A 13,057-nucleotide genomic window follows, 5' to 3' on the forward strand; every position below is an offset into this window, starting at 1 on the left:
GTCGTCAAGGGTTTGGCGCTACAGTCAAAAGAATAAATAAGTCAATGAAGAAATACCTTCATTGTCTGTGGTTTTCATGCAGATATAACTCATGGAGGTAGATATCTCTCCAAAACAGACAAATCCAAGGCTGTAAAGTGAATGAGCATCTGCATTTGAATTCCACAAAACCAAAATCTATGTTGAACAAAGTGAAATCTGTACACAGCATTGCAAATGCAAACACATTCCTGTGTGAGGCACATCACCATTTGTCAGTTATTGTAAATATGTGTATTTTTAAGCAATAGAATTCAGCTTGTCAGTTTTCTGGGCAATCTTAGAGATGCATTTCCTGTGCTGTGGTTGTTCTCTAACCACTGTGAGAAACCCAAACAAAAATTGATTCCCCCCACTCCAAAAAAATATGTATCACAAAATCATATTAATCAAAACAATGTGATACTTGCACAAAAACAGACACATTGACCAGGGGAACAGAATAGGAGCCCAGAAACAAACTCATGCATTTATGGCCAATAGATTTTTAACAAAGGTTCCCAGAACATGTAATGAAGAATACACTGTTGTTTCAATAAATGGTGTTAAGAAAACTAGGTATCCAAATGCAGAAGAACATGAATGTGTATGGTGTGTACCCCTATCTCATACCATACACAAAAATCAATTCAAAATGGATTAAAGGTTTAAACATAAAACTGTAAAACTACTAGAAGAAAACATAGGGGAAAAGTTCCACAATGTTGGTTTGGTCAAAGATTTCTTGGATATAATCCCCAAAACACAGGCAACAAAAGCAAAAATATATGGGATTGCATCAAACTAAAAAGCTGCTGCAGAGCAAAGGAAACAATATGAGGAAGAGACAACCTACAAGTTGTGAGAAAATATTTGCAAAGCATACATCTGATGAAAGACTAATCTCCAAATGTATAAGGAACTCAATTCAATACCAAGAAAACAAATAACCAAGTCAAAAAATGGGCAAGGTCCTAAATAGACATTTCTCAAAAAAATACACACAAATGGCTAACATAAAAAAGTTTGTCATGCTAATTATCAGGGAAATGCATATTAAAATGACAGTGAGATGCTACTTCATACCTGCTAGAATAGCTACTGTCAAAACAATAAAAGATAACAAGTGTTGAAGAGGATACAGAGAAAAGGGTACCCCCGTACACTGTTGCTAAAAATGTAAATTAATACTATTATGAAAAATAGATGAAAGTTACTCATAAAACTAAAAATAGAATTACTATATGATCCAGCAATCCCACTTCCTTGTATATTTCCAAAGGAATTGAAGTCAGTATGCTGAAGAGATATCTCCAGGCTCATGTTCATTGCAGCATTGCTCACAATACCCAAATATGCAATCAACACAGGTATCTATCAACAGACAAATGGATGAAGAAAATGTAGTGTATATACACAATGGAATACTACTCAGTCTTAATAGGAAGGAAAACCTGATATTTGTGACAACATGAATGAACCCAGAAGACATCATGCTAAGTGAAATAAGCCAGGCATGAAAAGACAAATATCACATGATCTCACTGATATATGGAATCTAAAAAAGTTGAATTCATAGAAGTAGAGAATGGAACAGTGATTAATAGAGGCTAGGAGTTGGGGGTAGATATAGAAAAGGTAGATGTTGATAAAAGGGTTCAAAGTTTCAGTTAGACAAAGTTTCAGTGAACTATTGCACAAAGTGGTGACTGTAATAAACAACAAGGTATCATATGTTTCAAAATGAACAGAGTAGATTTTAAATGTTTTCACCACAAAAAAAGATATGTATGTCAATGAGATCAACCTAATCATTCCACAATTTAAACATGTATCAAAACATTACATTATACCCCATAAATATGTACAATTATTATTTGTCAATTTAAATTGTTTCACTAATTTATATTGTTATTGCCTCACCAACTTCTTTCCATCAGGCAGATTCTCATAAAGACTATTTCTCTCTTATATAAAGCATTTCTTACACACCTCTTAATCATGGTAGCATTGACATTATTCCACCAGATTCTATCTCCAGTGTTAAAATAATCAAGAATCCAGAAATCTCCACCAGGGGGCCACCAATGCATATCAAAGTTTCCCACTTTCCTTTAGATTTACTTAAGGGTAGCTTACGGGAAAAAATACTTAAGTATTTCCCTTTTTAAAGAAAAAAATTATATGAATTCTACAAAATTATGGTAGAAAATTTAAGAAGAGCACATGCTTCCCAACTCATTCTAAAGGGCCAGCATTACCTTGATTCTAAAACAAACAAACAAAAAATTTACAAAATCCAAGATCCATTCCTGACTAAGGATAAAAGAAATTTTCAGCAAACTGAATAAAGAAAACTTTCTCAGCCTGTTAAAGAGTACCTATGAAAAAATTACAGCTATCATTATACTTAATGATGAAATATTGAATACATTGTAACAGGAACAAGTCAAAGATGTCTGCTATAACTAATTCTACTCAGCATTCAACAAAATGAATATAATAAATTCATACTAGAATTTTAAAAGTAAATTTCTTTATTCACTGACAACATAATCATCTATAAAGAAAATCCTACATAATCTATAAAACACTGATAGAACTAATAAGTTTTGCAAGTTTACAGAATATAAAGTCAAACAAAGATTATGTGCCCATAAGCTAAGAATAAACAATTGTAAATTGAAATAAAAACCAACATCATTTAAAAGATCATCAGAAATATGAAACTTAGAGATAAATATAAAGTACATACGCAAAACATACATAGTTCACCAAAAACTATAAAACTGAAGGTGTGGCCTGCCCCTCCACACCTGTGGGCATTTCTCATTAGGTGGAATGAGAGACTTGAGAAAAGAAATGAGACACAGAGACAAAGTATAGAGAAGAAAAAGTGGGCCCAGAGGACTGGCGCTCAGCATACAGAGGACCCGCGCCGGCACCAGTCTCTGAGTTCCCTCAGTATTTATTGATCATTATCTCTACCATCTCAGAAAAAGGGAAGTAGCAGGACAATAGGATCATAGTAGGGAGAAAGTCAGCAGAAAGAAATATGAATAAAGATCTCTGTGACATGAATAAGTTTAAGGAAAAGTGCTGTGCCTTGATATGCATATGCAAACATCTCCATTAACCTTAAAGCATAAAGAGCAGCATTGCTGCTAGCACATCCGCACCTTCAGTCCTAAGGCGGTTTTCTCCCATCTCAGTAAATAGAACCTACAATCGGGTTTTACACCAAGACATTCCATTGCCCAGGGACGGGCAGGAGACAAATGCCTTTCTCTATCTCAACTGCCAAGAGGCCTTCTTTCCTCTTATACTAGTCCTCCTCAGCACAGACCCTTCACGGGTGTCAGGCTGGGGGACGATCAGGTCTTTCCCTTCCCACGAGACCATATTTCAGACTATCACATGGTGAGAAACCTTGGACAATACCTAGCTTTCCTAGGCAGAGGTCCCTGCGACCTTCTGCAGTGTATGTGTCCCTGAGTACTTAACATTAAGAGAACGGTGATGACTTTTAACAAGCATACTGCCTTCAGGCACTTGTTTAACAAAGCACAGCCTGCACAGCTCCAAATCCATTAAACCTTGAGTCACCACAGCACATGTCTCTCACAAGGACAGGGTTGGGGGTAGGGTCACAGATTAACAGCATCTCAAATACAAAACAAAATGGCGTCTCTTACGTCTACTTCTTTCTATATAGACACAGTGACAGTCCGATCTCTCTTTCTTTTCCCTATACAAAACATTGCTAAAAGAAATTAAATGGGCATAACATAGATGTAGAGATGTATTGAATTTATGACTCATTTTGAACAAGGAATACATACATTCATCAGATAAGAATTATGTTACAGGTCTAATAACATTCTAATCAATATGTGATGTCTCATAGTTCCTGAATCTAAAATATCAAAGAAAGAAACATAAAGTCATATCACGTTTAATGAGAAGGCCTTATTGTATCATTTATGAGATCTTCTTGTAAATCACCAGCTGCTTGCATACTCTCTTTATTGCTGCCTTCATCTCCTTATTCCTGAATGTATAGACGACTGGATTCAGAAAAGGAGTGAGAACTGCATCAAAAATAGCCAGAAACTTATCCATCTGTGAATTAGGGTGTGGCCATGTATACACAAACACGGGTGGGCCAAAGAACAAAAGGACCACTGTGATGTGAGCTGAAAGAGTGGAAAGGGCCTTGGATGAACCACCTAAGGTATGTTTCCTAACAGTAAACAGGATGAAGATGTAGGAGATTAGAAGTATGAAGAAAGTACCCACACAGATAAACCCACTGTTGACAGTGACCATGAACTGCAATCTGTAGGTGTCGGTACAGGCTAGTCTGAGAAGCCGAGGAAGATCACAGTAGAAGCTGTCCAACATTCAGAAGGGTAAATTAACAAGAAATGCCAGTTGGAACAGGGAGTGACTGACACCAAGGGTCCAGGCAACAGCCAGAAATAAAATGCACATTCTTGGGCTCATAATGGTCAGATAGTGGAGGGGCTTACATATGGCCACGTATCTGTCAAAGGCCATGGCTATGAGCAGCACCATCTCCACACCATCAATGACATGGATGAAGAAGATTTGAGCAATGCAGCCTCCAAAGGAGATGACTTTGTGCTCTCGGAACAGATCATAAATCATCTTGGGAGAAGTAACAGAGCAGGCTCCTAAGTCAATGAAGGAGAGACTGGCCAGTAGAAAGTACATGGGGGAGTGTAAGTAAGGGTCAGTGGTCACAGAAAACACAATGAGGATGTTTCCGGTAATGCTTGCCACATAGAGCACAGAGGAAAACACTAGGAGGAGGAGCTGTTTCTCACATGAATGAGTGAGTCCCAGAAACACAAACTCAGATACCATTGAGTGATTCTCGCCATCCATTGGTCCAGCCAACTGGGCTGTGGCTAAAATTATGAGAACTAAGAAAATGGGGAGGAAATTATGATTATGAAGATAATAATATGTACTAAAATCATTAATACTGCAATGTTCTCACTATGAATAAATAGTATACAGTTATTCAGTTCCTCACATATAAAAAATAACAAAAAATCAACATATTATAACAACATGTGAGCTGCAACCTGATTTAAACCCATCATCAATACTTTCAGTGTAATATCTGCTTTCAAATTAACAGGTTAGGTAAGGACAAAAGATTCCTGACTATCCATGAAATTCATCAGGTGTTTAAATCACCTGTGATATTGACTATTCCTCATTTCCAACATATTCCATTTGTATTTACACATATTCTCATACTTTCCGTCCCTTCCCAGTTTGTACTCACAATTCTCTGACAGAAAGTAGACATAAGAGGAAAACATGATTAACAGATGAATTATCACCTGCAGTAAGAGGTGCCTGAGACAGACTTAGTTGAGATAGGCTGTGGATTGAGACAAAATATAGAGACTGGGGTATGTGAAATCGGAAAGCCCACAACTGTAAAAGAACAGAGTAAGTAGACTTTCACAAGAAATAGAATCACCACCATTATCCACTACATTTTCTCATGCTCACTGCTATTTAAGTGCCTCAGTTTCAATACAATCTTTCACAATTACGAAGCCCTAAATGGCTTCCCATCCTGCAACGATTTCATAAGGAGCCTATGCCACCTGTCGTGTAAGGCTTTTTCCATGCATAATAAATATGTTTTGGAGGGATTTCACCAGAGTTTCTGCTAAGATACGTCCATAAAATGGCCACAGAGGTTGTGAGAAATCTCTGCAGTTTCTCTTTGTCTGTACACATGAAGGTATTGAGGACCATCACTTGGATTAGTTAAGATAATGTTTTAATTCTTCTCTGTCTCTTCCTCCCCTTGGTACCAGCTTTTATGTTCGTTGCATCCCCTACCCTTTCAAGTACACAGTACCCCCCTGCATGGTAACCTATTCTGATATTTGATATTATCATGCTTAATTTGACTGAATCCATTTAGATATTTTATCTTTAAGAAATCTGTACTTTCATACTTTTAATTCATGATAAAATTAGATTAATATCAAACATTAGTAAGTCACTTTTTAGAAGGGATATGAACTTTCTTATTGACCTCAAACTATAAAGTACAAACTGTGACATTAGAAATTTAGACCTTTAACACATATTGTATTTATATGTGAATGTTATATTTCTCTATGTCCAGATGGATACTCACCTCAATCATTTTCCTATAGTAGAAAGTAGTTCCTGAAAACACTTAATAGAGGTTAATTATTTTAGAAGTTCCTGAGGTACAAATAAAAGTGCTATGCTGGCATCATACATTTTTGCACCTAAAGCTCCAGTTCTTCTGACACAAAGGGCCATCTTCCTGGTGCCATAATTTATCCTAGACCCCAGAACTCACAGAGGCACACATGTCATCTCTCTAATACTTGCTCACCACCACCGGCATGAGTCTCTATCCTCTTCTACACGGAGTGATTATACTGTCACCTCTGGAGCTAATAGTCCACAGTCTCAAGATGCACACTTTTTACAACCAGAAGCCTATGGACTGGGTGAAAGAGCAGAAACAGCCACAGGTACTGCCTATCAGGATAATGTAAGTCAGCATGCAAAGAACTGATCAGATGAACATGAATAGCAAGGTGATGAGGCACTGGGAAGAGGGGCAGGAAAACTCCGTAATTGCTGAAAAAGACTCAAGGCCTTCGGGAGGGAAAGCACATGTTCCCAGTGTGACAGGATAAAAATGCATATGGAATTATATAAAGACCATTTTATCCAAGTTGGTCATCATTCAGATGAAAAACGTGAGGCCTAGAAAAGTAAACTGAGTTTCCAAAATTCACACAATTGATAGAATAGGAACCAGATCCCAGGCCTCTTGATTCCTATTCCAGAAAGACAAGTTGCAATAATAATCAAATAATATGAGCAATCAAGTAAAAAATAATCTAGTAAAAACAGCAAAACTCAAAAAAGTGATTTTTATGGTTTCCAAAACCAACCATAGATTGCTATACATAGTATCTATTATAAATACTGAATTATATAGCAGCCTAACAATAAATACATAAAGTGTGTACACAGTTAAAGATCACTGAACTAGTAAAATACAATAGTAAATAGCAACTTTTATTTGTGAAGTGATTGATCATTACTGTCAGAATTTGTTTACCCATTCTTCATATTTGTTGGCTATATAACCAGTTACTACAACTGTAAAAACAACTTAAGGTCATGTTTCTGTGAAGTCCATCCTTTTGGTCTTAAAATTTTATTATCCTCAAAGGTCAATTACAATCTCAATCTTTTCTTGTAATTTTACCAACAATTCTCCTTCACACTGATTTGTTCTTTCTCTAATTCCTGCAAATAGAACCAAAAAAAGTTGAAGAAATATGTATTGTACATATAACAAACAATCATATGTGGTATACAATATATATCAAATGAGTAGTAAGACAAACATTTGATGAGTTTTAAAGAAAAAAGTGTTATAGATATTGGAGGGCAGAAGATACAATTGCCATTAAGAACAGGTGGAGGAGGTTTGCCAAGGACATTGACCTGATCCTTTAGGAATTAGTGAAAATTTAATAGGAGAAGAATGAGGTGTACAATGTGTGAAAAATACCTAAATCAAGATAAGAGGAGGAGACTTCTTCATATCAATGATCATTACTTCCATGTATATAATCATATTAGATACCCACATACAAATAGAAAGTGGATAGACAGTTCTTGATTGACAAGTTAGATTAATAATCCCAGATCATGGTAAGGCCATACCTTCAAGTCAATAACCTTTATTACTTATGGTTCATTCCTCTCCCTCATGTTTTCCAATAATTTTGCCATGCATAATAAAAATAATTCTCATTTAAAAACTTATAGTAGCCATGACTAATAATCTTCCAGTGAGAAGGTACCTAAGACTTTACAACATATTTCTTGCTGGGGATAAGATAGAAATAGCATCCCAAACCTACAGCCAGCATTCAACTCATTTTTCTCGAGTCTATGGAACAATTTGAAATACAGAAAAAGTAGAACAGAGATAAAGTTAAAAAAAGAAAAAAATATGGGAAGAGTGGGAGAAAGGGGAAATTACAAGATATGAACAATTATTTAAAAATAAAAGAGATAGCCTCAAAGGAGAAGAGAAGCCGCTAATCAACACTACGGTAGCATGAAGTACAGTAGTCTCTGTTTCTGAGAACACAGGTTAAAGAGAACATACATAAAATCAATTTCTCACCTTTAATACACTGATTTGGGGATGCTACTGACTTTGACATTGGGTTGCATTTAAAGGGGGAAAGGAAGGGCAGTTGCTTCTATTTCCTGCCCTGTTGGACTCACAGAGTTCCTGTGAAAAGCACAGATGATAACAAATGAAAATATTGACTTTTATACTATACAATAATATACACGTGCAATTCACTGTAAAAAGTATATTTGTTATTATGATTTGAGGATCCTACCATATACTAATCAAGAGAAAGACATGTACAGAACAAAGACAGCAAGCACAGGAAATTTTTACTAGTGTGTGTTTTCCTTACGTTCTACCACCCCAGGAGCAGCTTCTGCTACTGAAGGTCACAGCAGAGTTATTTCCAAAAGTTGTGGCTCTACAGGGTGGACTTAACACATAGCTGTTTATTAACATTCAAAAGTCCAGAAACCATTTCCAAATTTTCACCTCTTTTATCTTCAAATCCTAAAAATACAAAAATTCACAAACTTACTTCCATACATTATAGTAGAAAGGTTAATAATTTGGACTTTGAGGTCGACCAGGCCTGATTTTAAATCCAGGCTCCACCACTCACTTGCTATGTTAACATAACAAATTTCCTAGACCTTTCTGAGCTTCAGTTTCCTTATTATTGAATTAGGGATATAGGTTAGAAGGAAGACGTTCTAGTATTTGATTGTACAGCAGAGAAATTATAGTTATTGATCTGGGGATATGTAGTTAGAAGTAATAACTCCTAGTATTCAATTGTACAATGGAGAAATCATAGTGAAGAATAATGTATTATATATTCTAAAATAGCTAGCAGAGAAAAATTACAATGTTCCCAACACAAAGAAAAGATAAATATTTGGGGTGATGAATATCCCAATTACCCTGATTTGATCGTTACACATTGTACACGTGTATCAAAATATCACACATACCCCAAAACATATACAACTATGATATATCAATAAAAAACAAAAAACCCAAAAGAATAGAAATCAAAAATAAACGCAAAAATGCATAAAATGGGGATAATAAACCTCCCTTGCTTGCTTGCTTGCTCCCTTGCTCCATTTGTAAGAAATAAATGATATAATATAGGTAAAAATACTTAACCTCATACCTACCACATAGTATAGCACAATAAATGTTATTTATTATAAACCGAGGACTATCTACATAAGTGACTTTCAAGTATAGAAAATTATTTCTCAAATTTTAAATACTCCCTGATTCTCAGGTACGGTCATTAGACCTGGCTTTAGGTAAAGCTCTCATGTCTACACTTGCATTTAATCACTTAAGTATATTTCTCCCCCACCCAAAAAAAAGTTGCCGCAAGGTGGACACACTAATCAAAGACTGCCTGAGAAATGCAGGAAGAAGCTTTGTCCTCTGACCAGGCTACGCTCTTTCCTTAATGGTAAGCCCTATAATCCAAAGCCATAAATTTCAATTCCTCACATAAAAAGAAAAAAAAATGTATTTTATGACTACTTCAGATAACACTGGGTATTTCCCTTGTCATTTAGGAATAAGAAATGGGAAGAAGGTAAACGTGTAGACAAGAGAATTGGTAGATGCTTGAAAGGATTTCTGAAAACTGTTCCCATCCAGGTGTACAAATGTGTTGACCAGCCAAGGCAAAGCAGTCAAACCATACAATACCTTATCCTCAGGAAAACTGACTTTTCTCCCAAATTGCCTTTTTCATGAAAAATATAAAATTCTCCAGTTTCAACCTCATGTTAAATTTTACAAGTGAAGAAAACAGATAGTTATGCACATCATAAAGTTAAATGGCGCGTCAAGACCAAATTCCTAGTCACAGTTATGTTCTGTTTCCAGTATTACCTTCTCACTTATTCATTTTGTTGAAATGGATTTACTTACTATGTGTCACATATCAAGAAAGACTGAAGTCGTACAAAGCCGATCCTTATGCAACGTGCATACAAATATACATCAGGCACGTGTGATGCATATAGAAGTGGAACAAATCAGGCCAGGTGCGGTGGCTCACGCCTGTCATCCCAGCACTTTGGGAGGCCAAAGCAATCAAATCCCTTGAGCTCAAGAGTTCAAGAAGTGTAACAAATCCTCTACAATGTAAGTAGAGTGAAAAGAGCTACAGTGATGAAGGAAGTCCTTATAGTGATGTGGCATTTGAGTATAGCCATAAAAAGGATAAATATTACAATATACAAATATAGGGTCTAAAGAAGTCATTTCAAGTAGATTGTAAAATATTTCAAAAATGGTAAATTTGGTATATGTTGAAGCATACAGAGTGTCTACATCCTAAAAATCATTTTGGTGAAGAAGGGAAAATAAAATAAGAAAGGTAGTCAAGATTCATCTGTTGCCTATCATTAGAAACTTTTCAAAGGTATATGTGAATTATCAAATACATTTAGGGAGCCAGTGAAGGTATAGGTCCAGGGAATTGAGGATGAGGCCAGTAATTAGGGAAGATGCCCCATCTATAAGTGTGATGGGTCAAATGGAGGAAAAGAAAAACAGAGGGAAGGAGTTCGCTTAAGAGAAGATTGAAACAGAGCAGACTTGGGGAGCTACACAGAGGAACTGGGACTACACAGTTATAGCTGTAAGGCTGTAGAAACAGAAATAGAAATACTGATAAGTAAAAACCCAAAGGATTGGTGACTTATTACAGCTGGAGTGAATATGAAGGAGCGTGAACTCAAAGAAAATATCAAGATTTCAGCACGAACAAATAGGACAATTGCAGGTCAATTTTTAGAGATTAGGAAGTTGAACATAAAATATGACAGGGTGGAGAAAATAGTTATGTGTATTTTAAGCAAATAAGTAATTGTATAGTAATCCATATAAAAATAATAGATGGATGCATAAGAGTGCATAAGGTCCCTAAAGGAAATAATACACAGAAAAAAAAAGGTTAAAAAGCAAAGACCCAACTATAGAAACTATCCACATTGATTATGTAAGGTAAGAAAAAGACCCAATAAACTAGACAGAACATCACAGAGGTAGGAGGACAACCGGTGCTGGCCTCAAGGAGCCAAAATAGAAGCGGGTATCAAGAATAAAGGAGGAGAAGAGAGAAGAAAGAGAGAGAAGAGAACTTCTGTGGCAGAAGATAAAGTGGGATGGTAGAATAAAGGAGAAGAAATACAAGAAAATTAAAACAAAATTTACAGGAATGTTCTACATTGTAAGTGGACAGTTCCGACCTGGCACCTTGTTGGCACACATTGTAAATGTCAAATGTGTTAATGGATGAATGAATGGATAATATAATGAATGTAATAGGGTTGTCAAAAGCTGAATTAATTAAAAGTTCCCACTAGAGGTTAGATGACAAAACTTTCAGAAATCTTCCATGCCACTCTGTTGTGACATCAATAGTGCTGGACACCTTGAAATCAAACCAAAAGGATTCCACGATGAGAATGAAAAGGGCTGAGAAGGGGAATGCTGGGTGACACAGAAGGTGACAAGGGGTGAAAGGTTTCTAGGCATTGGATAGACTGATGGATGTCCGAGCTGACCATAAGACACAGGCCATACAGGAAGCAAAATGAGACCCAAAGCGAAACAAAAGTAGGGCTAAACAGTTGGGAAAATGTGGGAAGAAGGATGAATAGTCGTAAGATTAACTCTGATTCTTCTCTGACAGTCTTTTACAGCTTTATTCTCATTCTTTGGGAGCTGAGATGTTCACTGTCCCTGCCTATATTCTTAGCTGCCTCTACACAGAGACTTTTCTTCACAGTGCTCATTCCTGCTGCATCCTCCTTCTCTAGTGGCAACAGCAAATGGTCACACAGAAGGCTGACATTGCGCCCAATTGAGGAGAATGTAATTCACTCATTGCCAGTCATAGACTTTGGCTCACTGATTTACTGAGTATAGATTTTATTTCTATCCCTCACCTACCTGTTTTGCCAAGGGAACTAAGAAAACAGCATCATTAAAAATTCAGATAGGTACAGTTCTCACAAGAGTAACCAGATGCAGTACGGGATCACTGCAGACAGTTCTCACAAGATTAACCAGATGCAGTACGGGATCACTGCAGACAGTTCTCACAAGATTAACCAGACATAGTACGGGATCACTGCAGACAGTTCTCACAAGATTAACCAGATGCAGTACGGGATCACTGCAGACATACACACATAGCTGTATAAAACAGGAAGAGAGTTGCTAATTACAGCCCCAGAGGGCACTGGCCAAAGTGATGCCTTAGAGATCCGAGAATGCCAGACTGAGATCACATGGCCTGGGGAATTATCACCTATGGTCGTTTTGGTTTTCCCAGGGTAGCCAAGCACAGAAATTGTTAATTGGGTGAACTAAGGCATATTTGATTTTCTTATGACAAAAAAAAATGCCTTTTGCCATTGTCTAGGGATACTTTAAATTTTTATTTTGTGACTAAAGGCTAATTCCCGAGGAACGTTAAATGTTGTCCCTTTAAATTTTTAATCATTTACGTAATGATTACCATAATATTCAATTTAAACATAAAATGTAATTGAAAGTATGAAACTAATATATGGACATAAAATCATATAATATTCCATGGAAAAGATAGAGAGAATGTATAAGGCAAAGAGGTTTAAAGTAACATCAAAACTAACACTCACTATACAAATTTTATTAAATCCTCACAATTACACTGTGAAGCAGGTGTTGTTAGTGCCACATAATCTCAAACAAATTATTTATTATCTAAAATTACATAGATATTAAAAGGTTAGGCCATATATGAATTTAGGATTCTCTCAAAAATTTTTTCCCTTTTTCCTA

General features: G+C 36.2%; 1 protein-coding gene across 1 annotated transcript; it reads right to left on the minus strand.

Moving 5' to 3' along the window:
* Positions 1 to 3,999: 3,999 nt before the first annotated feature.
* LOC105499229 (olfactory receptor 4F3/4F16/4F29) lies at positions 4,000 to 4,929 on the minus strand. The gene is given in 1 exon segment (XM_011771737.2): positions 4,000 to 4,929. A coding segment is annotated over 1 exon segment (930 nt).
* Positions 4,930 to 13,057: the final 8,128 nt, after the last annotated feature.

Source organism: Macaca nemestrina, chromosome 7, assembly GCF_043159975.1.
Source record: "Macaca nemestrina isolate mMacNem1 chromosome 7, mMacNem.hap1, whole genome shotgun sequence".
Lineage (NCBI taxonomy): Eukaryota > Metazoa > Chordata > Mammalia > Primates > Cercopithecidae > Macaca > Macaca nemestrina.